We start from the raw sequence: 25,688 nt of genomic DNA on the forward strand, positions 1-25,688 counted from the left end.
GCGCGGCAAAAGTTCGCGCGACAGCCAATCAATATGCTGCTTTCCGTAATAACCTTCTAGCTCTTATGGAAAAACAATATATTGATTGGCTGTCGCGCGGACTTCCGCCGCGCGGCAAGCATTACCGCGTTCTGTGTGCAGGAGCCATTATGGCTCTTATGCAACAAAATGTTGCATAAGATATCTTTTAGATATCTTTTCAACATCTTTTAGACATGCATGTTTACTGGGTTATGACGTCATTAATCGCTCTCGGAGCGATTAACCCAAGGCCAGTCGAACACGCTATTAGATATACAAGGATAGAATGACACGGTAGTGAGGTGTCTTTTCGTTGCTCAAGGCGTTGCGAGCGTTAAGTGGACCAAACTAACCAACCAAACGCTATCGTGGTCACGAAACGAAAAAAACGCCTGTGCCGAATAGCACTAATAGCGAGCTCCTCGAACGCACCTTTAGAGGCGCGTTCGAAAACTCTACTCGGGTACTTCTCCTCTCTCTTTATCTCCCTCCTGTATCTTTCTCACTCCAATGCAGCGAGTGCATCCGGATAGAGTTTTCGAACGCACGCTAATAAGCGCTGCGCTGGCAGCTTAAAAATTGCAGCTTTAAAATTGTAAGATTTTCTGCTGAGCTACCAACGGTTTGCGCTTTTCCAATATGTTTACTAAGGTCGTTAAGGTTTACTGTGGTCGTTATTTTTTTTCAAAAGACTTTCAATATGCTAGAGGTAAATATGTTGTAGTAAATATGTTGAAAAAGCATAAACCGCTAAGTGTCGTTCAGCAGAAAATTTACGAATAAAGTGCTTTACACTGGCAGCACAACACAAAGTACTTTTTTTGCTGAACATAACTATTAATTACATTCAGCAGAAAAAAACACTCTGAAAGGAAATTATACGAATATTGACAAAACTGCTAGTAATGTAGTGCAAAACACTTAGCTCCTATGTAGCATGTTTCCGTGTAGCATAAAGTAAGAAGGAAACTCGAGTTCCCAATACGCATTGCAAGGCAGTAACATGCTGACACGTATACATGCGGCTCGTGCAGAAGTACATGTTGATTAAGATTTAACGAAAACCAAAGCTATGGCGATGTTGAATTCGATTCGCTTGATGCGGAGCAGACTGTCGACGGCCGGTAAGCGAATCTTAATAACCAGTTCGTAGACGCGTTTCACTTTCACTTCTTGCAGTCGTCGCGCGTGCTGAATGTGCAAGTTTATCATCAAACGCATGACGTCGATATCGACTTTGGTCTGCGTGCTTTTTCACGCTTGCATCAACTAATTCCCAGGCTGTGGAAATTTCCGTGAAAATTCAGACAAAGTATCTAAAAAGGAACAGAAAAAGGAAGATGCATATCTCGTATTTTTTTCACGAAGTGACTGCATGAAGGTGGATCAAGAAAGAAAAATATTCGTCGATTGCAGTAAACGATTTTATTATTGTTAAATTTCACTTACGAGTATTCTTTGGCAGTGAGAATGAAAAACTAATAGTTAGAAATCTTTGTATTATCATTTTCGATACAACGAAGATGTATCCGCAAGTTTGGTTGGAATCTTAACCTCAAACGAAGAGATCATTATGTACAATAATAACAATGCGTGATGTTTGCATGTATGTATGTACGTGGTAACTTTCTTTGTTAGAAAAGATGTCGCAGACATTCGTAACACGTTTCATCAGCCTCCTAGAGGACCGTAAAACCGAGGAAATCGTGGAGCTCTTTGCAGCAGAGAACAATGAACTCATTGAGGATGCTTTAAGTGAGATTGTGCGCATCGCCAGTGAATACCTCACAGAATTCAACGCACAGTCTGAGCAAGAACTGTTTGAGTGCTGTAAGGCTGTATTGAACACTATAGCAGAGGCATACAATCCTATGGAAACTGTATTGGAGTTCTTGCAGTATATAGAGTGTTTAGACAATGATGTCAAGTTCTGTGCTCTCTTAGAGCCATTAGGAATATGTATGATGAAAGGAAAGAACAAAACCAATGTTATCGAATGGTCTGTCAGTACAATCAAGTCCTATATTGAAGATTTGCCTATACCCAGTGAAGTTGATCAAGAAGCAACCAGTTGCAGAATCATAAATGTATTGGAAACAATTACATTGTTCTTGGGACCGTTGGTTGAAGAAGCAGCAGATATGAATTCTAAGCTTGAAGAAACTTGTCTATTTGGGGATCATCTTCTGAGTCTTACTATCACTTTGTGTGGAAAACCCTTTTGCTACTTGAGCAGAAGTGTCGTTGAAACAGTTATGTACAAGAAACTCTTAGAAAAAATCATGACATTAGCATTGAATCTTACTGGAGATATATTGTACTATTTAAACATAGTTAGCAATTGTAGTAGAAACATTACCCATGACAGAGTGCAAAGTGAATATTCTGAAGACAATATACGCAGTGTGCTGTTCGAGTTAAGTGATAACATGTCAGACTTGGCCTATGCTAATTTTTATTTTCATATAATTACTGAAGAAATATTTTGGAAAAGCGTACCACAGGTTTACAGTTCTCACTACATTCTCGAAACATGCTTGTACCTTTTCAAAGTTTTGTTCAACAAGAAACAGGAAATTTTAATCTCAAATGGATTGATCTTCATGGAGAACGTGATAAAGCGTATTTATCCTCGCTCTGTATCTTCAGATGTGTTGGGACTGAGGATATATAAGGATCTATTTCAGCTGATTATCAGAATAATGATTTATTGTGACATCGATACAAACCGCAAGAAGGCGAGATGTGTTTTTCAGGAATACATCAAGATATTTGACATAGAAGCTAGGTATTCAGTGATTTCGCACTTGTACGAGATCAACGAGCATTCCGGCGTGCTGAGCCTGATCACGGGAATGTTCAAAGCCTCCATCATCGAGTGCCTTGATTCGACTCCTCGAAATCCCCATTTCTTCGGCAAAAATATGAAAATAATGTTGAAGAAGATTTGCAACTTGCCACATGGTAGTTCGTCAGATCTCGTGGAGATATCGGACGAGGTGATAACTGCGCTCAACTTGTTGCGATTTTTGTTCATCCGAGATAAGCGCAATGAAACCGGCATTTGGAATATGAGGGACACGATCCAAAGCGACTATCTGAAGCCGTTAAGGGACGGAATCGATTTGTGCAAGACACATTGGAGAGTGAAGGCGAAGGACTTGGAACGACAAAGGAAGGGCTATTCTACGGGCGAAATAGAAAAGGTCAACGCGATGGTGACATTGACCGTCGGCGGTAAACAATTGCCAGTTATGCCAATCGCGGAGAAAATTGCGTTCTGCAATCAGGCAATAAACGGACTGGATGTGATGGAAAGCATTCTTATCAGAGTCAACGAATGCGTGAGTGAATACGGAATTGAACAAGCGAGCGAATGTACTACTTGAGTAGAAGTGAAATCGGCCATGAAGATACGGATAATTGTACAAACACTTTGCTGATAAAATTTTATCGTTACACGGTGTGTCATGTGTGTCTAAAAGCTTATAGTGAACTTGTGAAATTGACTGATAAATTAATACTTAATAAACTATTCTTTTTTTTATCGTACGTTTTTCTCAGTAGTCATCTGTGCTTCATTCTGTGTGATAAAAATTAATAAATTATTAACTCTTCCGTTATACCTACCTGTTTCTCTGCATCCAATATAGATGACTTTAAAAGTAGATATTGATTTTACTAGGTTTTAGACGTTTATGGACTTCTAGGGCTTTGCTGGCCGATCAGTTTGAAAATGATATTAACAAAAAAGCGGAGTCGCAACACACCGCTCGTGAAGAAAGCGACGAGGAGTATGAAAAAAATATCAAAACAAAGATACTCGACGCGTCTTTGATATTTGTCTCAGAGTTGGGTTGGAGCAAACAAGCTATCACTGCTGGTAATTTAGATATTTTTCTTGTTTCCTCTCGTTGCATGTATGATTTTTCTCTTTACATCTATAAATAGAAATATTAACATCATTTTTAAATAAAATAAAAATAATTTAGCTTTAAATCTAATAAAATTGATACCTAATAAAACTTAATAAATCTAACAATTGCCAAGTTCTAGCAATTTTTATTATTGCCAGATATATATCTAGTGATATCTACTATTGCTAGATATTTATATATAACCAAATTATATAAATGAAATAAATATTATAGGTGCTGAGTCGATTGGATACCCGGGTGTGACTCATGGACTGTTCCCGGGCGGCGGTGCAGCTCTAGTTCATCATTTCTACTCCTCGTGCAACCGCAAATTGAACGAGATGCTAAAGAAACAGGTACTGGCTATTCAGGATGACCCGTCGAAGCCGCGGAAGAAGCCGGTACAGCAGGCTCGCGACGCAGTGGAGACGCGGCTGAGGATGCTGACACCGTATAAGAAAACGTGGCCGCAAGCGTTAGCGATCATGAGCCTGCCGCCGAACGCGCCCATCGCGTTAGCGAATCTACTGACTCTAGTCGATGATATTTGTTACTACGCTGGCGACAGATCCGTCGACGTAAGTTGTTATGTTTACTGATGTTTACATAGAGTGAGTCATAACAGAGATGATTTGGACACATTAATCTAAAAGCTTGATTGTATCACTTCTCGATTAGTTTAACTGGTACGTCAGGAGGATGATGTTGGCGACCATCTACAAAACCACCGAATTGTACATGTTGCAAGACATCAGCGAGGACCATAAAGAGACTTGGCTGTTTTTGGATAGACGAATAGAACAAGCCTTACAAATATACGATACATTTTGCACTCCAGCCGACATTGCGTCACCAGATCAGACTATGAATCGCGTAACGGAAACAGCCACTGCTGTTTTTATAACGGTAAATAAAATACGACAATTTTGTTTTTATTTCTCGCAACTGTGCCCATTAAATATTACATCTGTACGTGTAATTATTCTTCCATCTCTATTCTAGGCCCGCAATATACTTGGATTAAACTGGAATAGATAAGTAGCAGATGTGTGCTTAGAGAAAAGAAAGATATGGATATCTATAGAGAGATAAAATTAAAGCACTTTCCAATAAGAGAAGTTTTTTTCTATTTGATCTCATCCAGAAAAATTGATAAAAAAAATATAGTAAATGTAGCGCTAATTTCACTTTGCACAATATATATTTTAACAAAAACCTGTACAGTAAAATAAATTCCGACGAACCTACATTATCTCTTCATGCAAAATATAAAGATATAAATCATCGATTACGCAGTTAATAACGTTCAACAATGAATTAAACAACGTATTTGTTTACCCTGCGATATTGTCACAATTTGTATAATCGACGTCAGCTTTATGTAAAAATTCATAATTAGGCCTCGTTACAGTATCGTCGAATAGGCGAAAAGCCAGATTCTGTGCGCAATACTTTATAGGTAATTTAGCGCGAATTATCTCGAACTTACGCTAAATATAAAATATATATTTTTTTGATTCAATAAAAATGACACATGTATATAACAATACGCAGGGAAAATAGGCAAACGCGATATATCAGTTCCTCACGCTTTCTCGCAATATAAAGATATGTCGTGAGTCGAATGAAAATATCTGTAACCCAGTATAATATCGCGCTGGCAGCTGCAATTGCGCGGTCAATTTCAGCTGCCAATATTCGTCTCATTTTCCCTAAAACGGCACTTGATCAAAATAATTTCGTCATCCGTCTCTCATACTTTTTGTCCACTTCGTCCATTAAGTCCAATAATGCGACTCTAAAATGTACAATTTTACAGTTTCCGGCAGAAATAACTTGTGTATGTTATCCAGACTAATGTTTTGACGAATGACGAAGCGGCATAGATACTGCAAACTTTTTACTTGCGTGAACCTGCTCACTGGTTTCGTTAATCTAACTGGAAACGACGGATATCCAGGGTACCGCGGTCTCGAGTAACAAAACACTGCCGACTGGCTGAAGTTCATCGAGTGATTGATCAAGGCAGCCACCGAGGAGAAACCCTCGTTCTCGCGTTGGTTACATAGCGAGAACAGGCCGCCGCTGTGTTCCATGCGCGCGTGCAGCATCTTCCCGGACGACTTAAAGCTGAGCGTTAAGACATACCTGTGAATAATTGCGAGACATAATTATGGTTGCTTTCTAATGAGAGACACAATGTGAGACACACGAGCAATACAAAGTGATACAACGTTTGACACAATGTTTCTACAACATGACATATATATATATATATATATATATATATATATATATATATATATATATATATATATAGTAAGTTATATTTACTGTACAACGATACACATAACTCAATTTTTTAAATTATTATAATCAAATCTTTGACTATATATACAAATCCTTCTATCTTACAAAAAGTGTGATAAAACATAAATCATGTTTAACTGTAATGCTCAAACCATCATCTGCATTGAGAACCAAAGAAGTAATATTTTAATAAACAGTGTGCTTCATTGTCCGATATTTGTGTCTATTTGTGTCTTTTTGCTAGGAAACAATCTATATCGATCAAAGTGCGTTTGTTGATTTAGATTATCGTGTACACCACTCACCTGTCATCAGACGAGTCTCGAACTAAGAAGGCACCATCAGGCTCGGATATGAGCTGGGCATCGGCTTGATCCGCTGATATGGGGCCCCAATACCATCCATATTTGCTCAAGTTGAGTAGCTCCTCTGCGAGACTCGCTTTGACTTTACTCTCGTTGCTTAATTCTGCTTTACTTTCAGTCGTTTCGACCGCGTCGCAAGGTACATCTGCTATTGCATTAGGAACTTCATATATTGGATCGGAACAACCAGGTCGCTCTATTATTACATCACTAATGTCGCTAGTGATATCACATGTAACTTCGTCCTGCTGTTCTGCAGGAACCACATCAGGACTTGTGTCAGACCCACAGGATTGTCGGTTTGACGAGACTTTCTGTTGGCTGCTCGAGTGGTCTTGTTCCTGACAAGAATCATTAAGCTCTACGACAGGGTCAACTGTGGATACAACAGCATTCTGATTTGTAACATAAAAAAGACTCGTTGCCTCTGCTTCTTTGTTCTGAAAAGAAGCAACAGATAGGTAATAATTGTAAGTGAACACGATAGCGACAATTGTTTTGGGTATAAAATAAGGTGGTAGATCAGACTAAAGTTAGGAAAAGAGAATATGATGCAAAATAAAGTCTGTTCTTCTTAACTGGATTAGTATTGCACTAGAATTTTATTCCTTTTCCCTTTGTTTTAGGTTATATACATATTGTTCAACTAAAAAGAACAAACCTAGAAACTATTTTGGATACATAAATTCTGTACTTTTCAGCTAAACTAACTTTTTGCTTTTGGAGTGAAGCTTTGGAGGAATCAACAATGAAATTCAGTATTTGTTCAGCTAAAAAGAACAGATCTATAGTAAACATTAAATGTGCCTTTTTGATTATCTGAAACTATGTTATACACGATGTTCATATAACAAAAAACCAAACTTAGAATCAAATTGCCAGGTTTAAATCATCTAAAACAAAGCCCTAGGTTTACGTACCTTTTGCTTGGACCTGCAAAGATTCTTGGTTTGCAAGTACTTTTTGATATTTCTGAAGAAATCGAACGACATCCTGCCGTTGGCCGTGGTGCTTTTGAACTTGTGTTCCACCTGTGCCCTGGCGATATCATGCGTCGCGTCGACGTCGTCCTCCCTCTTGCATTCTTGTCGCGAGTGCATCTCTCGCAGTGCCTCACGTCGCCAAATAAACGTCGAGAGTCTTTCACTTATTCCATGTCTTGATTTTTGTCGCTCCGCAGCCGTGGCATTCGCAATCGCTTCGTCCGCGTTCTGATTTATCATGTTCGAACGTGGCAGCGCGTTTTCTTAGAACGGTAGTTGCAAATCCCGCGCAATTGTCACACCCGCTATCGTTCTTTTCGTCCCACCTGCACGCGCCATTAACTCTCATACGGCTGATCTTCCGCGTAAACAACGGTATCAGAACTCCGGGAATTATCTCAAAACTTGAGTCACGCGGACTGTCAAAACTCGTCACGTCGGCCGCACCAGTGAAAGATGTCGCCGTTTTCCACGCCGCATTGTAGTACCCGGAATGCCCGACAGAATGCGCCTCGACCAACTTTCAAACGGAAAGATTCTTTTTATTCCGAGCAATGTCAGACGGAACCGTCGAGAGAATAGATCTTCTTTTCGATTGATTGTGAGATCAAATAACGTACGTATAATAACGCATTTTGTAATTAGAAGTTACTCAATCAATTTTTGCTTCGAATTAGACATTCAGAATCCATGACGTCTAAATTTTTCTCGATTAAATCTAATATTGTAATGCGCCGGTCGCATTAGATTAGCATTTCGTAAAAAGTACGTTGCTCGATCTTTTGGAAGAAACGTTTCATAAATTAATTAAGCTTATATCAGTAATTGAATATGGGCCCAAATGACGCACTACTCCGGAAATTTGAGTTACGAGTTATCATTATCAGTTAAATGTGTTTTGTTAGGTCTATCTCTGCTACGGGAGATGTATACGAACGAGCTGATCAGATATCCTCGTAACTTCTGATAATTGAGATCAAGTCCCTAACTCGTCGTAGAGTTAACAACTTTATCATAACAAAGAAACAACTTGATTATTAGTGAAAGATCAGTCGTTCGACAAAACCTGCAACGACATACCAGGTAAAATACGACTTCATGCAATCGATAGAAACGTTTAATGCGATCATTCTGTAAAAATACGCTTTCTACTAAGAAAAAGATATTTGATATTTGTAATTGTGTAATCAAATAGGTAATTAGTATAAATTATGGTCAAGAAAAGCATTTTTTAAATTAAATTGTACTAATGTTAGTGATAATAATTTATATGTTATTTTTAGGTTTGTTCTTTTGCTCTGCACTATTGCACTGGTGCAATAAGTTAGAATCAAACAAATATATATTTGTCTCATTCTAACTTATTGCATCAGTATAGCAGTGCAGAGCGAAAGAACAGACCTCTTATATGCATGTTATTACTATCATTTTCGTGTTAGCACAACTAAAAAATATAGTTAGAGCCAAAAACATAATTTTAGTTAAATCAATCATTTTTTTCTCTTTCAGTATAAGTTTTATTTACTAGTTATAAGTTATAAGTTTATTAGTTATAAATTATAAATTTTACGAGAATTTATTTTATTATTTATTCATAGGCATCCGGGACTACAATGACAACGTCTTGCGCCGTCGTTGGGATGTTTCTATCGACTATAATATTATCTGTAAGTACAAATTAGGTCGCATTAATTACGGCTGATCAATCAGTCGAACGCTCCATGTGCGATCTCTTATGGCGGCAAACATTGTATTCCGTGGAGAGTCAAGCTTAATTCGATTCGCCCTCATTGTAATTACTTCGCTCGGTATTCGTAAACATCTCTAACCTAGAAAAATTGAGTTTCGGGCCATGCTCTATTTTTATTGCCAGTACTGAAAATCTATAGTATACGTGACGAAAACTATAGATTTTCAGTAATGGCAGTAAAAATGAAACACGACCTCGATTAAACGCGAGATCGAGAAATGTGAAGTCGCTCACAATAAGCGCCCCTGTATGTATTGATTCGATAAGTCCCGGCCTAACCGCCGTCACGACAAGACGTGTTCGAACAGTTCGGACCTTGTGATTTTTTTGAACGTGCTTTGAAATTTTCCAAGACTTTACTCTCGAAATATATCATAAATCGAAATAATGGCGTTGGGGCATAACTCTTAGGTCTAGTTGCACTTTCTTTTTATATAAATAAAGATAGACATATATTTAAGTGTCACTTAAAACCAAAATAACGTTGATGCAACTGGGCCTTAGAAAAGCCTATTCTGTAACTCGTTATTGGAGTTAACGATAGTTTCGTTATCGTTGCGCAACTTTTGTATACCGTAGAAAAGCTGCGTAATGATAACGAAACTGTCGTTAACTCCAATAACGAGTTATAGAATCCCAGCACTGGAGCTAAATGTTAAAGTTGAAGTTGAAGTATTGATTCGATATCGAGTGCATCCTTCGATTATCGAAGGCCCGTCAATCCGGTGTCAGTCATTGGCAAGATGGACGTTGCATCATTAGTGAGTGTGTCTCGGCTGTGTCGTCTTTGTATCGCCGGCTCTAATATTCCGCGAGGACGATCACGAACGGTTTTGTTTACCATCGGCGCGGCGTCTCAGCGTGACGGGCGGGCGGCGAGGAGAGGCGCGGCTTCGACGTCGGCGACGGTTAGTGGTGGTCGGCACGCGGAGTGCGCGGCGACGGACCACGTAGTAGGAGGCTGCCGCGATTCAATTTCAGTCGAAGCGCGTCAGGCAGACTGAACGAGCGGGCGGCCGATCGTCGGCGAGAATCAGTCGGCTGCTCTCCTTTCCGCGCTTCGATTTTTGAGTCCTCGGTAAGAAGCAGAACGGAGAGAAACGGACAGGTAAAGAAAGAGAGAGAGAGAGAAAGAGTGAGAGACAGAGTGAGTGGAGAAGAGAATTGGCGCCTTCGTGCGCGCGCACTCAGTCTAAAGTCGTGCAGTGCTTTCGCGTCGCAGGTGTAGTACACACACACACACACACGTAGTAGGCAAGCGCGGCGTACACACACAAGCCTCGTGGCGCCCTTCACGCGCTTCGTCCTCTCCCCACCAGCGCGCGCTGTAGGGTAAGCACGTTCGCGCGTGTGAGTGTGTCTCCAGCATCCAGTCGGTGTTTACGTCGCGCGCTGACGTCGTACCGTTGCTAGATCGTACTGCCCGGCCGATTTGGCGAAATTTTTTTCGCCCGGAGGCTGTTATTCGCGTCTGTTATCCTGAGACTAATCGTCGCGGAAACGGTGCAGTGATTCTCGGCAAGTGAAGAGACACTCGAGTCGTCGTATCGACTCGGTGATTTTCGGTGAGCTCGATGTGCCGATTATGCAAAACTTCAGACTGATGCGGCCGGCAAGTGATATAAATGGCGGTTATTGTGGAACGTTACGATGGCTCGTGTGAACGAGAAAGTGGTGAATAACGTCGCGAGGGACAGTAAATTCGCGATCTCGTCACGAAATCTCGCTGCCCGGCATGGATTTTCGCTCGGTTTGTGCGATCACGGTTACGTGACAGCCAGAACGACATTGACGACGACGACAACGAAGGAACAACGACTCAAGTCGCCATTAACCGTAGTTGTTAATGAAAAGGAGATTCGTCTACGGCGCTGGCGACAACGAGAATGGAATTCGGGGGCTACAAGGGCACCGGCTCCCGCGTCAGGGCGCGCCGACGTGCAGAATTGGGCAGACGGCTCACCAGGAGGCTGTCCATCGTCGCGAAAATGCCGGCTGCGATCCTCAGCAGAGCGAACCCGCCGGAGCCGAGACCAGTCGAGATCACGGCGATCGCACCTGACAAGACGCAGCTTACGGTGAGTGAATATTGCTACCTCTTGTTTTATCAAATTCGTGCTCGACGAGCTCCAGAACGTTGAACCTTGTCCATAATCAGAGAACTCGCGAGATTCGCGTGTTAACGTCGACTCGTTCGTATTCTAGTCTCGTTAAAAAATCAGAAAATTGAACAATGAGTAAATTGAACAGAGAATTGAACAATTTTGTTATTACGATATTATATACTTTATTACGAGATATTTACTACAAGATAAGAAGAAATTCATTTGTTTTCGAATTCAAAATTTACCGAAATTAATAAATTAATTGATTGAAGTAAATGTTATGAAAAAAAAATTATGTAGATATAATTTATTTCTGCATCGCATACTTTAATTTCGCTATTGACTTATTTGACTGATTTGAAAGATAGATTGTTGGTTCTTACAAAATCAAATGATCGCGTTAGTTAGTCGCGACGATAAGTATTGCAAAAAGTCATGATAAGAATGGCAGTATTGACAAGTAAACTATCGTGAATCAAAACATTACGTCTTGCAGCGAGGAATATTCCATTCGAAATATATAAAGTGAAGATTAAACCATATATTAACATTTGAGGATTGATGTCAGCATTAATAATTAACAATATTAAAATAAATTTATGTATAAAAATTTTAAAATCAGCCTGATAATATAGACAAGGTTTAACATTCGACTAATGAGCCAAAGAGAGCATCTATATATATAATAGTGATTATATAATAATAGATGTGAATTATTACTAATTTTTCGCAAGATAATCTGTTTCGAAAGCTCTCCAGATAACCAAATAATTTTTACATTATAATTGTATTTGATTGTACAAGATGTTTATTACACAGAGAGAATTTTATAATAAAAATTACTATGGAATTTTCTAATCGAAAGATAAATTAACATTCTGAAGTAATTGACTATTTTTTCATTTCATATTTATGTTTCTTATATAAATTAAAATAGATTACTAAAAAAATTTATATATTTATAATGTATGTTTCTAGTATAATTTACTATGTTCTTTCACAAGACGGATCTTACTGACACTATTCCTACATTATTAGAGAAACATAGTAAAATTGAAAAGAATTTGTACACTTAGAGAGAAAATACCTAAAAATATAAAAATATTTAGTAGATATAAATAAAGTAATAACATATTTATTTAAATCTAAATTCTTTTATCTAAATACAATAAGTAATCCTTTTCATGAGAAACTAAGGTTTCAAAAAAATGTGTATTTTATTCGAAAAACACTTTATATTAGTATAAATAAATATATTGTTAATATCCATCGAATAAGTATTTTTTTATTTTTTAGATATTTTTCCTCTTAGTGTATGAAAGGAAATTGTAATATTCTCTCTGTGTATAAAACAATGATACACTGAGAAAAAATACTTGAAAATTTATTTATGAAATTTATTTACGAAGTTTATTCACAATAAAATTCACAATAAGTTTATTCAAATAAATCCCACAAATAAATTTTTAAGATATTTTTTCTCAATCTAAAAAACAATTCAATTCCATCTCGAATTTCGTCAAGAAATAAGTAAATTAATTAATTAAGGTACATGTTTAAAAATTATATTTAATATGATACTTTGATATGATATTTTTTTTATCATTTATGATTTTATCTCTCTGTTCAAAATCTCTTTGATTTGACAATCTTTGACAATCTTTAAACCAAATCTTATTCCATTGTTTGTATCAGCCGCAAACCGTGTGTGTAGGAAAGTATGTTTTCGATATAATTTATAAATAGAATCGATCGGAAGTACGTTCTTCGCGGGGTCAGCAGGTGAACACTGTCGCGCGATTTTACGCTTGTCGCCGTCGTCATCGCGAAGAAACTCGAATAAATTTGTATCAGGAAGCCGGTGCAAATTCCAAGGCAGAGAAATCGAAACGCGTTATAGACTTCGGCGATTAATGTACCGGCACGTGCATACGTACTCTCTTATAAACGCTACACACAATGTATGAGAGTAAGAGGTGTTACCTTCGGTATTTAATGCTTGCCGTAAAGGGAAACTCTCCGCGCGCGTGTCTCACTCTTATCTCGCGGTTCGCTGATTCGCGCCGCTTTCGTGCGCGCATTGTCAGAGGTTGCCGTGTTGAAAAATTCGTCACTGCAAGTCGCTTGCAAACGACAATATCGGTATTGTTGCGAAGTAACACGGATGTCACGAACGAGGATGTAGAAAAATGTAGAGAAAAAGAGAGGATGACCGCATTTTTTTGTTCGCACATAAATATTTTCATAAAAAAAAATGGAATATCGAACACGCGCTCTCACGGGATTTTCTGAACGAACTCGGTGGGATTATTTCGCGTGACGCGGATGAAAAGTGCGCGAGGATATACGCGGATTAATACGCCGTGTAGCATCGTTTTCACACCTGCTCCTCGTGATTCACGCGAGGTAGCCGTTTTATCTAGCCATCAAAGCGGGGAAATAAATCTCCAGCTTCCCAATACGCGCCGTCGTCTCTTGCGTTTCCGCGGCGATTACAATGAAGGAAGTGCCGCGGATACATGCTCAATTTCTCTCGAGGGGGGAAAGAAGTGCGTCGGCGTCGTCGCATCCGCGTGCCTCCTCATGTGAATGTACGGTGTCGTTCGTTGAACCTCGATGTCTTTTTACACGTAATCGGTCGTAAGAAAGAAAGCGTGATCGATGGCCCGTGTGCTTTCTATCGCCCGCAAAGTGGCTACCGACCTATCTTCTTTTTGCCTTCTTACACTCCGTCGCGATCTACCGATCCGCGTTCCCGGCTCGAACTGGGACGGCGTGGGTCGAAGCGAATGTAAAACTGACTCGATGCTTAGTGCGATTAGTGCGCAATCGACACGTAGTAATTAATGAATGTTGATTTTCTTTTCTTAAAAAAAAGAGAACGAGGCGGAAATTGTTAGAGATAACTTATAAAAAATGTCGATTAAAGCAAAAGATCAGAGCAAAATCGATTAGTCAGACAAATTTTTCTGTTTTTTGATCTTTTGATTGTGCGAAAGAAGCTTAAAATACAGTTCGATATGAGACGATTATGAAACTGATACGGCATATTGTTGGTTGTATCTATCGACTGATTTATTCATACTTTGCAATTAAATAATTCTTTTTAGTTGACACTTATATCTTACATACAACTACACTGAGAAAAAATACTTAAAAATTTATATATGTGTGTGGGACAAAAGTTTAATTTCACAGAAATAAACTCTATTACACAGAAATAAATTTTATATCTTACAAAATAAATTTTCAAGTATTTTTCCTTAGTGTACGTTTAAGTTTCATTAACTTTTTACATTCGATTACTGTTTTTCTCAGCAATAGAATATTTTTTTGTGTACAATTTAAATTCCTATGTTAGGTCATTAATTTAATATAAATTTTCTTTAATCTCCCTCGGTTGCAGTTAATGCAACCAGAATTTGCCTAACCGTGAAACTTGGTTCTTTTTATCTGATTTTTTTAATGCATATCAGCAGAATAAGTCCCCGTGCTGAACTTGATTCAAGTTGATACAAATCGCAATCATTCGCGACAATTGGCTAACAATTGTTCAGTGGTAATGCAAATAATAGAGAGAAAAGTTAACGGTATCGCGATTATATACGCGGTTATTTGCGCGTATCGAAGTGGATTACCGTTTTGTAATGCCGCCCGTAACTCCAAGTAACGCACGGGTAATCGCGATGCAGCTATAAGTATATGTGCTGACAACACATTCGTGCGAAAGAGTTAAAGTCCGCGGTCAGTTAAATGCCGATATTCAAGCGCGGAGGGTTAAAGCAGGCTCTTCTCTCTCTCTTTCTCTGCCCCTTCCTTCTCTCTCTCTCTCTCTCTCTCTCTCTCTCTTTTTGCTGTGCGGTCGTGCGCGACACAAAACGGTAGAACGGTAATCGATAATATTGTTAATACCGCGAACGAACCGTTGCGCGCTGACGAGCTTTCAGTGATCCCTCGACGATCGCGCGATAAGTAGTATGCGTGATTTACATCGTAATTACGACCGATAATGCCTACGTACGTACGCATATAGGTATGCACGAGCTGGCTGCGCGAGAAATCATTTGTTACGTTTCCTCTCGCCGTTTCCCTTATCGGCCCGTGCATCGTAAACATTTATTTTTATCTTCGCGCTGACGAATCCAAGATTTTACTTCGGCTGTAATACGGCATAATGTAGAATTATTACCCGACGCGCGCGAAAATGGGAACTCGCTCCTTCCTCGACAGAATTGCAACGCGATACATGTATTTTCCGAGTGAGAGAGACAAAGATTTCGAATTCTTCTGGAGATTGCAGAGCCCCTCTTTTTTTAGGAAAAATTCACATCTTGAAGAAAAAGCGGAAAGCAGAAGGACAGAAACCAATCAGAACTCATGCTTGTGTCCAATCGACAGTTTCTGCTTTTCTACTGGCGTGAGATCTGATTGGCTTCTGCCTTTCTGCTTTTCCGTTAAGTTGTGAATTTTCTCTTACGTAACGCGGTTGGGAGCGATATCGCGAAAGTGAACGATCATGCGCGGCTTTTTACGCGAATGAATCTGGTCTCGCGCCTCCATGTGAAATGCACACCACTTTGCGCGCGCTGCGCAATAACTAGAATGTCGTCCGTGACAAAATCTCGTGGTCTCGCCCGTGATGGTGAGAATGTTAAAACGCGCTCGTAAATCTCCGTATAATCTTTGTGACCATCTGCGAAGGTATCTTGAAGTACTGGGGTATAAAACATGAGGGTATGTGTGTTTTCCGTTTCCGCACTCATCTCCGAAAAATATCAGTTACAGTATTTGCAGCAATATTTTTCCTCTCTTTTTCTACTTTCGAAAAAGTTGGAAGAACGATTCCGAGAAATTTTAAGTCTACTTTCGACCTGCAAATTTCTAACATTTGTATATTCAACATAATTGATCAATATGTGTATAATACACATGGAAACTAAAATTCTCCTTATTGCTACTAAATGGCAGAAAACACATAAAGTATTACTTGTGAGTTCAAAAAAGGACTTCAGTACAGGTTTAAAAGTTCCAAAGTAGTCATTAAGCGGAATATTAAAGTCGAAAGTAGGTTTAAAATTTCAATTCTTGGTTAATTATGCTCCATTTTATATATATATAAGATATTTATACTTTTTCATTATATTAAAGTCAGTTATTATTATTATTATTATTATTATTATTATTATTATTATTGATAGAGCGGAGAAAGTAATGCTCGCCACACGACGTTCGCGTTTTACGGTATCGCGATTAGAATGCTCGAAGGTCGCGATGATTGCAGTTATCATCGCTGGTTATCCGACAAGTTCGATTCTCGCTCATTACATACTTGTTTATTAAGCGGCACACGTATGCCGGGGAGGAAGCGACGCGACACACAAGCATCTTCCCAGTCTCCTCGATCCGGTTAATATCGTATTATTTCGTTCGCGCTGACAAGTAAATTACGTGCGACGTGGGAAAACCTTTCGCCGACGGAGCACTCGCGAGGCCGGTCGGAAATTATTAGCGCGTTTTTTGCTGCACGCGCGATCTTGAACACGCGTTATCGTGGTCCAGAACAGCGGGTCCATCCTGATATCGATATTAATCGGATTAAGGGCTCAGTCAAAGGCTATCACGACTTCCGAAGGATTTTTCGCGAGCGCCAGCACGCACAGTCCAACTTGACTGTTCGACATATTAATGAAGCAACTTAAACATTGAGAAAAGGGGATTATTAAGTTAGATTTGAGCGGAGATAAAGTTCGCCGCGTATGTAAATTATACGATTATTTGATCGCACGATGCAAATAGCCCGGGGGTATAATTCGTAATTAATGGGAGGAAGGAGGGGAGAGAGAAAGAGAGAGTGCACGAATTAGATTAGCATCTGCATTTATCGCGGCGTGATTATTTTTGCTTCATTGAGTCTCGGGCTCGTCACGCACCTATCAATTACCGTACACGCGCATCTTCGTGCGCTCTCGCGTGTGCGTCTCTAGACGAAGTCTAGAGTCTCATTACAGACTCACATGAGTCAACGCTGGGAGTCGAGACAAAGAGTGCGTCGGGATGACGTTGAGTCGCGATGACGTTAATGTCGGGCTTCTCGGAAAAAAATTACGTATCATTGGTTAATTGATTTTATCACTAAGAGAGCGAGATGTTATCAATAGACTTCATTCACCAAGACTTACCAAGATCACTTTTCTCATCCTTTCTCCCTGATGTAATTATTAGGTAATTATTGAATAATATATCGATATATGTTGATATACGTAATCAGTTATGTATTAACATAATTGATTATATCGTCGATTATATATTAACATATAATTATATATCAATACATAATAATAAGTAGTATAATTATGTATCACACATATAGGTGAGATATATAATTATACTAATAACTATTAATTTCTGTATAAATAATTATTTGAAATTTAAGAAACGTCAATACGATCCACAACGTCAATAAAATATTTTTCGGGGAGCGGTGTTTGTGTTTTTGAGCCGACACACATTGCTCTGTTCGGTCATCCTGTCGTAAAAATAATGATCCATTATCACGAGAAAATATCTCCAAGTAAAAGCCACCGCGATAGCTTGCCTCGGCTATTTTTTCGTCGAGCCGTTTCATTAATGCGGAATCCTTCCCCTTAATAAATAGTATCTCTCTACTCGAGTCTATGTTTACCGAAGATGTTATGACCGGTGTCATAACGTTCGGGACGCTAAACCGTTTTTTCCCGGGATGCTAAACGACCAAAGGACACCAAGCAAGGACACCGTTCATTATCTGAACCGAAATTCCGACGGTCCTCCGAGCCTAAAATGTAGGCGATGAAAGGTCGAATTTTATTGTGAAGTTCTCGAAAATATATCGGTAATCGATTACGATAACTAATAAAGGTAGTCGGCGCATTTTTCTCGATAATTTTCCTATTAGGAGAGACGTATAGATAACGTAGTCTAGCCTGTACGGTCATCTTGGTGTGTTAACGTGGGTATTTCGTTTTTTTTTTTCGTTCTTTCTTTTTCGGCCAGGATCGATCTTTCGAAGCAACGTAGTGCGTTTGTTGTCTGTGCATGCCGCGCGTGCGGCTAATGTCCCGTAATTACGATGCGGTGATTCGAGAAATGCACAGTAAATGGCTCGCGGAGTGCGAACGGTGGATAATGGCGTTCGATAAAAATCCTGATTTCCCCGAACGCGACCCCGGACTCCTTAGAAATTCCTCACACTTGGCGCAATGCGCTCTCGCTCGCTCTACTCGCCACTCTCGTCCGGAGTCGTTACGAATTTAATGGGCTCTTAGGTAACCGCGATATCGGGCACGTTCTCGCACTTCCGGGCAATTTTAGGCAGGAAAAGTGGGTCGCGCGGTTAGAGAACTTAACAGTTCAATAGCGCGCAGCGTGTCGTCGTGGCGGAATATTAGGTTTGTTCGAGTTGCTTGTACTATTCACATTTTTACACCTAATGTCCGTTGCACACTAGTGCACCCCAAACAACACAAATTTTCCAAAATACGTTCTGAAGACGCTTTTAACACGGAGAGACGTCATCAAAATATTTTTAGGACGTCCTTTGAAGGTGTAAGCTGTCTGAAAATAGCTAATATCCAACAAGTTTATTCGCATTAATTGAACTTTTTATACTTTCACACTTAGTGTACATTAATTCTTTAGAGGTTCTAAAAATGACATCATGTTTTCTATTCATGTTACGAGTGTAAATGCAATTCTGTACACTTTTCACTCGTGCTTGGAACCAAGTATAAAAGTGTATCAGAATTGCATTTACACTCGTAACACGAACGGAAATCATGACGTCATTTTTAGAACCTCTAAAGAATTAATGTGCACTAAGTGTGAAAGTGTAAAAAGTTCAATTAATGCGAATAAACTTGTTAGTTATTAGCTATTTTTAGACAGCTCACTCCTTCAAAGGACGTCGTAAAAATATTCTGATGACGTCCTAAAAGCGTCCTAAGAACGTATTTTGGAAAATTTGTGTTGTTTGGGGTGCACTAGTGTGCAACGGACATTAGGTGTAAAAGTGTGAATAGTACAAGCAATTCAACAAACCTATTCACGATGCGACATTTTCAGTGAACCACTGGCGCGCATGTCGCACTAAGGAAAAACAAGGTAGGGTACAGCGTGGTAAATTGAATAGCGGGGGAATTTGGATAATATTAAGTGTTTGCGACAATTTCAGAAAATTATGATATATAGCATAAAAATATGAATACATAGCATGCTAATCTCGAACATTAAACAAGGCGTCTCATATTTTTCTGAAATTGTCGCAAACGCTTAATATTATCGAAATTCCCCCGCTATTCAATTTACCCCGCTGTACCCTAGATCTAATTAAAATTGTAGTTATTTTCGGTCCTACGCACACACAATTTTTTTTGGTTGTTTCAACACGAAAATGATAGTAGTAACGTGCATAATAAAGTTATTTTCGCTAACATTATAGCAGAATTTAGTAAAAAATACAGCTCTTTTGACCATAATCTACGATAATTATTTTTCTATGTGATTATTACACACAGTTACAAATACCAAACTTTTTTCCTGAGGCGATGCTTTCACCGTGAGCTTACGTCACACGTGAAAAAGACGACAACGGTACCAATGAAATCACCACGATTTTATTCAGGCGCGAAGCGTTTTGTAGCGAGCGTTGTCTTCCTAAGATTGTTCCGCCCGAATGATCCACGTCGTGAATGCTTCGACTTCGCTTTCCGTTCGCACGTTCTATATTTCGTTCGAGCTTATTGAGATTCTTAAGCGTGTCCAAAAATTAGCTTCTATCCTGATCTCTTTCGGCACGAAACAATCAAGACAGGTTCTCGTGAAGCACGGCGAGCCGCGTTGAAGTCATAAATCAATTCAATCACTTCCTATTTGGCCCTTTCCAGTCGCCGTTAACAATGAGGCGATTGAACTCCTTTCCGCGATTTGTGCGCTGGCAGAAATTTTTAATCTCGTGAGCGTGGTATACTAACGGCGGTGCATAATAACGGTGGTGAACGCGCTGCGACGTAGGCCTTGCACGTGCATAAATGCACCTTGCGCGCACTTATGCATCTCGAGCGACAAGTCTGATTCAGTGATTGAGGATTAGAGGTAACTATCAATCGCCTGATCGGACGCTGATAATACCCTTCATAATTAATGACATGATTATCGAAACTACCAACATTCTTATTTGGGATAAATTATAGAAAAAAATTCGGAACGGGATCTCCACGCATTTGGGAGCATTTGTAGAAGTTCGAGATAGAATTTTTATTTGCGAAAATAGAGTTGTTTTTCAATTTCTAATTTTATTATTGTTCTGAGAGAAAAAATGTATAAGAAGTAAAAAATATTTTTTCACGGTGGTTATTAGTAATATATTTACTTGTACCAATATAAAGTATTTTTCTTTTTATTAATGTAAAATATATATTTGTTGAACAATATATTTTCTTCAAATCATCATTTTTCATGACAGCAATTGTTTATTCTATTTAAATAACAGAAGGAGAATGAATCTGTATTTTTCAGATATTTTTTCTCTTAATATTTAAGTTTCAATTAAATTCAGTTATTTTATGTGGAAAAATATGCTTGTTACTTATATGTGCATATGAGGAATGTTTAAAATTAACATAAAAGGCGACTAGTACCGTGTGGTGTCTTTGAGGAAATTTGAATTTAAAGTTTTATAATATTCGATAGCGGAATCGATTACAATAAACGTTGATAACTTGTAAGACACGCGCACTTGGATAAATAGATTAAATAAATATATAAGATTTTAGGTTTGTTATGTTTTTGCATTTACCAAGATTAGACTTCTCGCTATGGCGCCAGCACAAACATTCCTGGCACATTATCGTGCTCTAAGAAGTACGTTTCCGAGGATATCGACATTGCACTCATTGCACGTATATATTACTCTTCACGGAGGAAGCTCTGCGAGCGCTGCTTCCCAACGGAGGCGAGAATTAAGTTACGTAAAAGACGCTCTGGACTTGTTGTCTGTCTCCTCCCGATCGGCAAATACGTCTATCGTTTCTGTGTGTACACCTTTCTGCTCTTGATGCTAATTTGATCCTCGTGATCGCCCATGTAGAGTGCAATCACGACCCTAATTGCCGATGTTACGCACATCACGCGCATTCCTGCGTGCACGCCAGTTGCGTTTTCCATCTTACACACGATTAATTGTCTCTCGTTCTTGGCACGATTGGGGTTACTCAACGCGTTACTTGTCGCGCGCGAAAAAGGAATGCGACAGTGATGCGTTGCTCTCGCTATGCGCGTATAATGTGATAATGAGAGTTTTCATGGAAAAAAGAGAAAGTAAAGCGTGACGGACTTCAACTCGCGATTAGAAACTGATTCGATCGAGCATGTTCAGACTGGCAAACTGAACTCATTGAGATTGTGGTATTTTGTATAGGAGGGGAATCGAACTATTTTCATCAAAAAAGTACTTCGAAATCTTTAGTAATATCTATTAGTTTAAGGACAAATTTTACATTTTATAGTCTCTTGAAGAGAATATTTCACTGAATATTTACAGAGTGAGTCATCTGAACATTAGATTCTAAAATATTTCTGTTGCTTTTTATATTTTGGAGGAAAATGTATGAGGAATAAATTGTATGGTTGGAAGCGTTGGCTGATTACAATGTTTATTTCTTCCAAACGCACGATTTATTCACATTTTCCTTGAATATAAGAAAGCAAGACACTTTACAATCTAATGTTAGCTATTCATCCTGTATATGACAAAAAACATCTCAGTTTTGTTTTCATTCGCAGATTTTTATTTTGTTCATTTATTTGTTCTTGATTTGTCTCTATTTTTTCTTTAAATAACCACATTGTCGTAATCATTTGTCAATAAAAAAAAAATCGCCTTGAAGACAAAGCTGGACGTCGTTCGTTATAAAGAGATCTCGATAAGAAGAACAGGAAAGGTGAAAAATGCTCTTTTCGCAGTCCGTGCGCGCGCACCGTTATTACTAGGCTCATTCGCCGTAAATCACAGGCGGGTGTAATACACTTTTTATCTCCGTCTGACAAATGCGACGACAAATTGGAAACGGTACTTTCAGGGCGAATCTTTGCTTCTTCTTCGTCCTCCTCTCTTTCTTTTCCTCTCTCTCTCTTTTTCTCTTCGCATCTCCTCGCGAAAGCAAATTTCTATTGGAAGTATTATTTCCCAACGGACTTTTACGCCTAATATGTACGCCCCCATGCAGATAATATACTATAATCTCTCACTCACACATGCACGTGAGTACAGACGCGGGCGCGCTCGTATTCGTACACTTTCACGCTCCATGTGGCACGTATGCGTCACGAATTCCGTCGTAGGACTTTTCGTAGTTTGTCGCTCTCGCGTGTTCAACACTAGAGCGCATCAAGTTTATTTTCTCGCATTTCGCGATCGAAAAATCGAATTCTGCGTTAGCTCCTAAAAAATGCCTCATTATGACGCGATATAAAAACAAATCGACATTCATTATATTTGGATGTAATCTTGAGGATGCGAGGAATTCTGAAAATTTTAAAGAAATGGACGAAACGTCTATCTGTGTCCTTCCTACACTGATAAGAGAAGGTCTCAAAGTGTTTCATCGATTTTGAGTTTAGATTAGTGTGGAATTATTTTAGGAGGTCTAAATAATAAAATAGTTCAGATTGAAGTAAATATGTAAATATGTTATGGGTACCTATCAAATATTTGTTATTTTGTAGATTGTTTTTCTCTGAACGTGTTAAAGGATGTGTCGATCGGAGAGCAAAACGTGTCAAAGGAGACGAGGCTCATTAGGATCGTAAGATCGCGGTTAGTTAGGTACACACGTGGTTACGTAAGCAGCGCATAGTGACTGAAATAATTGAGAAAAACCGGGTGCGTGCTAAGATATTTATTGTAAGATAGAATCGCGCGCGCGCGCGAGGGACCACTCGGCTCTGCGTCGGGATTCCTTAGATTCCAATGGAGGATCGGCGGGGTTCGTTTATTCCGCCCCCCCCCTCTCTTACGGCGAATTATTTATCTCCCTCGTCTATCTACGCTCGCTCGTTGAACGTAACGTCCGATCGTAGAAATTCCCCTCGTCGTTTTCGGATTAGCGGCTGCGGGGAAGAGAGAAAAGTGGTAAAAATCTCTTAATACCTCGCTCATATGTCTCTCGGCGAGTCTCTCTATCGGAATACTTTTCGCTCGTAAACGATCGTAAAAATCGTCGAATAATATAGTAGAGCCGGACAACATTCCGCCGTCATTCAACATGAAATTCCACCCGAAAACAAAAATATAATTGATATCCGTGTCAATTGCCGACGCGCGCCATATCGTTGAATTACACTCGTGTTATCTTTAATCGTAAAGACTTCAAACCCGACTCTCTCTTACTCCATCGTAATGGAATTCGATAAATTTCCGGTGTGGCGCATGACAGGCACGAATATGCGGAACGAGCGGGAGGGGAGCGCTTAGAAAAAAAAAAGAACCCGTTGTTGCTTTTAGCAACAACAGGTTTCGCACTTTGCATGCATATGCATGTTTGATTTATCGTGAGAGTGAGCTTCGCACGCGCACTTGGGAGATAAAGATTAGTCGGGGAATAAAAACGTCGAAAAAAGAGGCCACGGGAAATGGTCAATGAGGCGTGCACAGGTGTAATGCAGACGCGGGAAAGGTGGGAATCGCGTTGGGAAAGAGTAGTCGCGAGAGAAACCGGGAGAAAGAGAGAAAGATAGATAGATAGACCGAGAAAGAAAGAGAAAATGGAATGGGCAGAGGAGCCTTGAAGTCGTGCGATGTTCACTGAAAGCGTTTACAGTGGTCAAACGTCACACGCGAGAAAACGCGAGTGATATATACGTGAGGAGGTACCTGTGCGCATCGTCGCATTGTCTCTCGATGACGGAGAGTGTCGTTTGATACACGCGAAAGAGAGACGGAGAGATAGATAGGTGGATAGAGATAGGCAGGATTCCGCACACGCCGTGCGTGCATTAATAATTTTGCAATGCCGACAGCCGCGCGATCGTCGTGCGTGCGCGTTTTTCTGTCACAAGGCGATTTTTTCGCTGTCCGTGCGCATCCGTCAGATATAATTTCGTTCTGATTCGAATAGATCTGTCGTGTCGATCGTATTTCGCGAACGATGCGCGATAGAGTTGTAGATTCCGAGTCCTTGCCTGGTTTCTCTTGTTATTCCGTGAGCATTCCAGCGGAATAATGTAGCGCAACGATACTTGCAGTCGGTGATCTTTATGCGCCACATGTTTCCGTTCCGTGCAGCATAATGAAAGCGCGCCTCGGAAATGTCAACCACAGCGTTCGTTATTGTTGGAGCTTTCATTGAGAGAGAAAGAGACTATCGTCGTGCGTCTAACAATCAGGTGCGATCTTGCGTTAATCGAACACGTCTGATCACATACAATTAATGCCCTGCATTGCCGATTTCAAGGTGGATAACATACGAAGGCTTCTTGAAAATCTACCAATCGCATTTTTGTAAAACCAATTAAACCGTAATTACTTCACGGACATTTTTAATCGAAGGATTGTTTGTTTCCTGGCAATTAGTATTGGAATTATTATTACATATAGAATTATATTATTTTCTGAATTATTTACGGAAGATTAGTATCAGAGTTATTTTTGTTAAAGGAGTAGATACAGCTGAGAACAAAAGTAAAATTAATCAAGTAATTTTATTCAATAAGAACGTTTTATGAACGTCTCTAATAAGCTAATTTCAATATTAGAGTATTCGATTAATGCTTGACTGTTCGAAATTAAGAAATTGCGAAAAATGGAGTCGATCGGTTTCTAAGAGACTCAATTGTTATCCGCATGGCGTTCGCGTAACACGCCGTCGTTATAACTTACGATTTTGCGTGGGCGAGCGAAAAATTGGCTCTCTGGCATCTGGAACTTCTGTCCGCGACGCTTCGAGGCTCGCGTAGTTTCCCCGTGTACTCGCTATTCCGCCTCTGCCGCAGACTTTAGCAGTGCATCCACGGCTGCATTCTGCACTCACGATGCATTAGCGATGTTGCAATGCCGACATGCGTATGGCTCTCTGTTCCGTGGTCTCGGGAGAAAAAGGGAGAGACAGAGTTAAATCTTAAAAGCGCATCTAAACTCTCCCTGCGCGCGACACTGCGTGCGAGTCTGTTCTGTTTTTCTTTCTGGATGCCTTATCTAAGAACAG

At 39.6% G+C, this 25,688-nt stretch overlaps 3 protein-coding genes across 9 annotated transcripts in view; 2 read left to right on the plus strand and 1 right to left on the minus strand.

The window, feature by feature from the left end:
- The first annotated feature begins 292 nt into the window (after positions 1-292).
- On the plus strand, positions 293-5,224 carry LOC116843333 (ubiquinone biosynthesis protein COQ9, mitochondrial-like). Of its 5 annotated transcripts, none has more exons than XM_032813693.1 (6): positions 642-1,145; positions 1,302-1,436; positions 3,707-3,904; positions 4,173-4,516; positions 4,617-4,844; positions 4,941-5,185. In XM_032813693.1, the coding sequence occupies exons 1-6, from the start codon at positions 1,094-1,096 to the stop codon at positions 4,974-4,976; spliced, it is 993 nt and encodes a 330-aa protein (XP_032669584.1). In that variant the 5' UTR covers positions 642-1,093; the 3' UTR covers positions 4,977-5,185. The 5 variants fall into 5 exon arrangements, 4 of the variants coding, with proteins under 4 accessions (XP_032669583.1, XP_032669584.1, XP_032669586.1 ...); XM_032813695.1 differs by having other exon boundaries at positions 659-1,145; positions 1,201-1,436; positions 4,941-5,224; XM_032813694.1 differs by lacking the exon at positions 1,302-1,436 and having other exon boundaries at positions 672-1,145; positions 4,941-5,224.
- Positions 5,121-8,059, minus strand: LOC116843337 (suppressor of cytokine signaling 4-like). Of its 2 annotated transcripts, XM_032813701.1 has the most exons (4): positions 7,534-8,059; positions 6,554-7,053; positions 5,843-6,086; positions 5,121-5,736 (listed from the first exon to the last, which is right to left on the minus strand). In XM_032813701.1, the coding sequence occupies exons 1-4, from the start codon at positions 7,834-7,836 to the stop codon at positions 5,692-5,694; spliced, it is 1,092 nt and encodes a 363-aa protein (XP_032669592.1). In that variant the 5' UTR covers positions 7,837-8,059; the 3' UTR covers positions 5,121-5,691. The 2 variants fall into 2 exon arrangements, with proteins under 2 accessions (XP_032669592.1, XP_032669591.1); XM_032813700.1 differs by having other exon boundaries at positions 5,121-6,086; positions 7,534-8,058.
- Positions 8,060-10,256: 2,197 nt separating this feature from the next.
- LOC116843329 overlaps positions 10,257-25,688 on the plus strand; it is a 257,646-nt gene continuing 242,214 nt past the window's right edge. Inside the window, exon 1 of one of the 2 annotated variants that reach the window (XM_032813685.1) lies at positions 10,257-11,424. In XM_032813685.1, the coding sequence (XP_032669576.1) occupies positions 11,233-11,424 (192 nt within the window). In that variant the 5' untranslated portion in view covers positions 10,257-11,232. The remainder of the gene's footprint in view (positions 11,425-25,688) is intronic. The other variant, XM_032813684.1, reaches the window with a different exon arrangement.

This window comes from Odontomachus brunneus, unplaced genomic scaffold, assembly GCF_010583005.1.
Source record: "Odontomachus brunneus isolate Ranch 3 - 2012 unplaced genomic scaffold, Obru_v1 Obru_scaffold_031, whole genome shotgun sequence".
Lineage (NCBI taxonomy): Eukaryota > Metazoa > Arthropoda > Insecta > Hymenoptera > Formicidae > Odontomachus > Odontomachus brunneus.

Coding starts and splice junctions, on each gene's coding strand:
- LOC116843333 (XM_032813692.1), top strand. CDS start 1,665: ATGTCGCAGACATTCGTAACACGTTTCATCAGCCTCCTAGAGGACCGT.
- LOC116843337 (XM_032813700.1), bottom strand. CDS start 7,836: ATGATAAATCAGAACGCGGACGAAGCGATTGCGAATGCCACGGCTGCG. Junction 7,054..7,533: donor TTTGCAGGTCCAAGCAAAAG/GTACGTAAACCT, acceptor GCTTCTTTTCAG/AACAAAGAAGCAGAGGCAAC. Junction 6,087..6,553: donor CGAGACTCGTCTGATGACAG/GTGAGTGGTGTA, acceptor AATTATTCACAG/GTATGTCTTAACGCTCAGCT.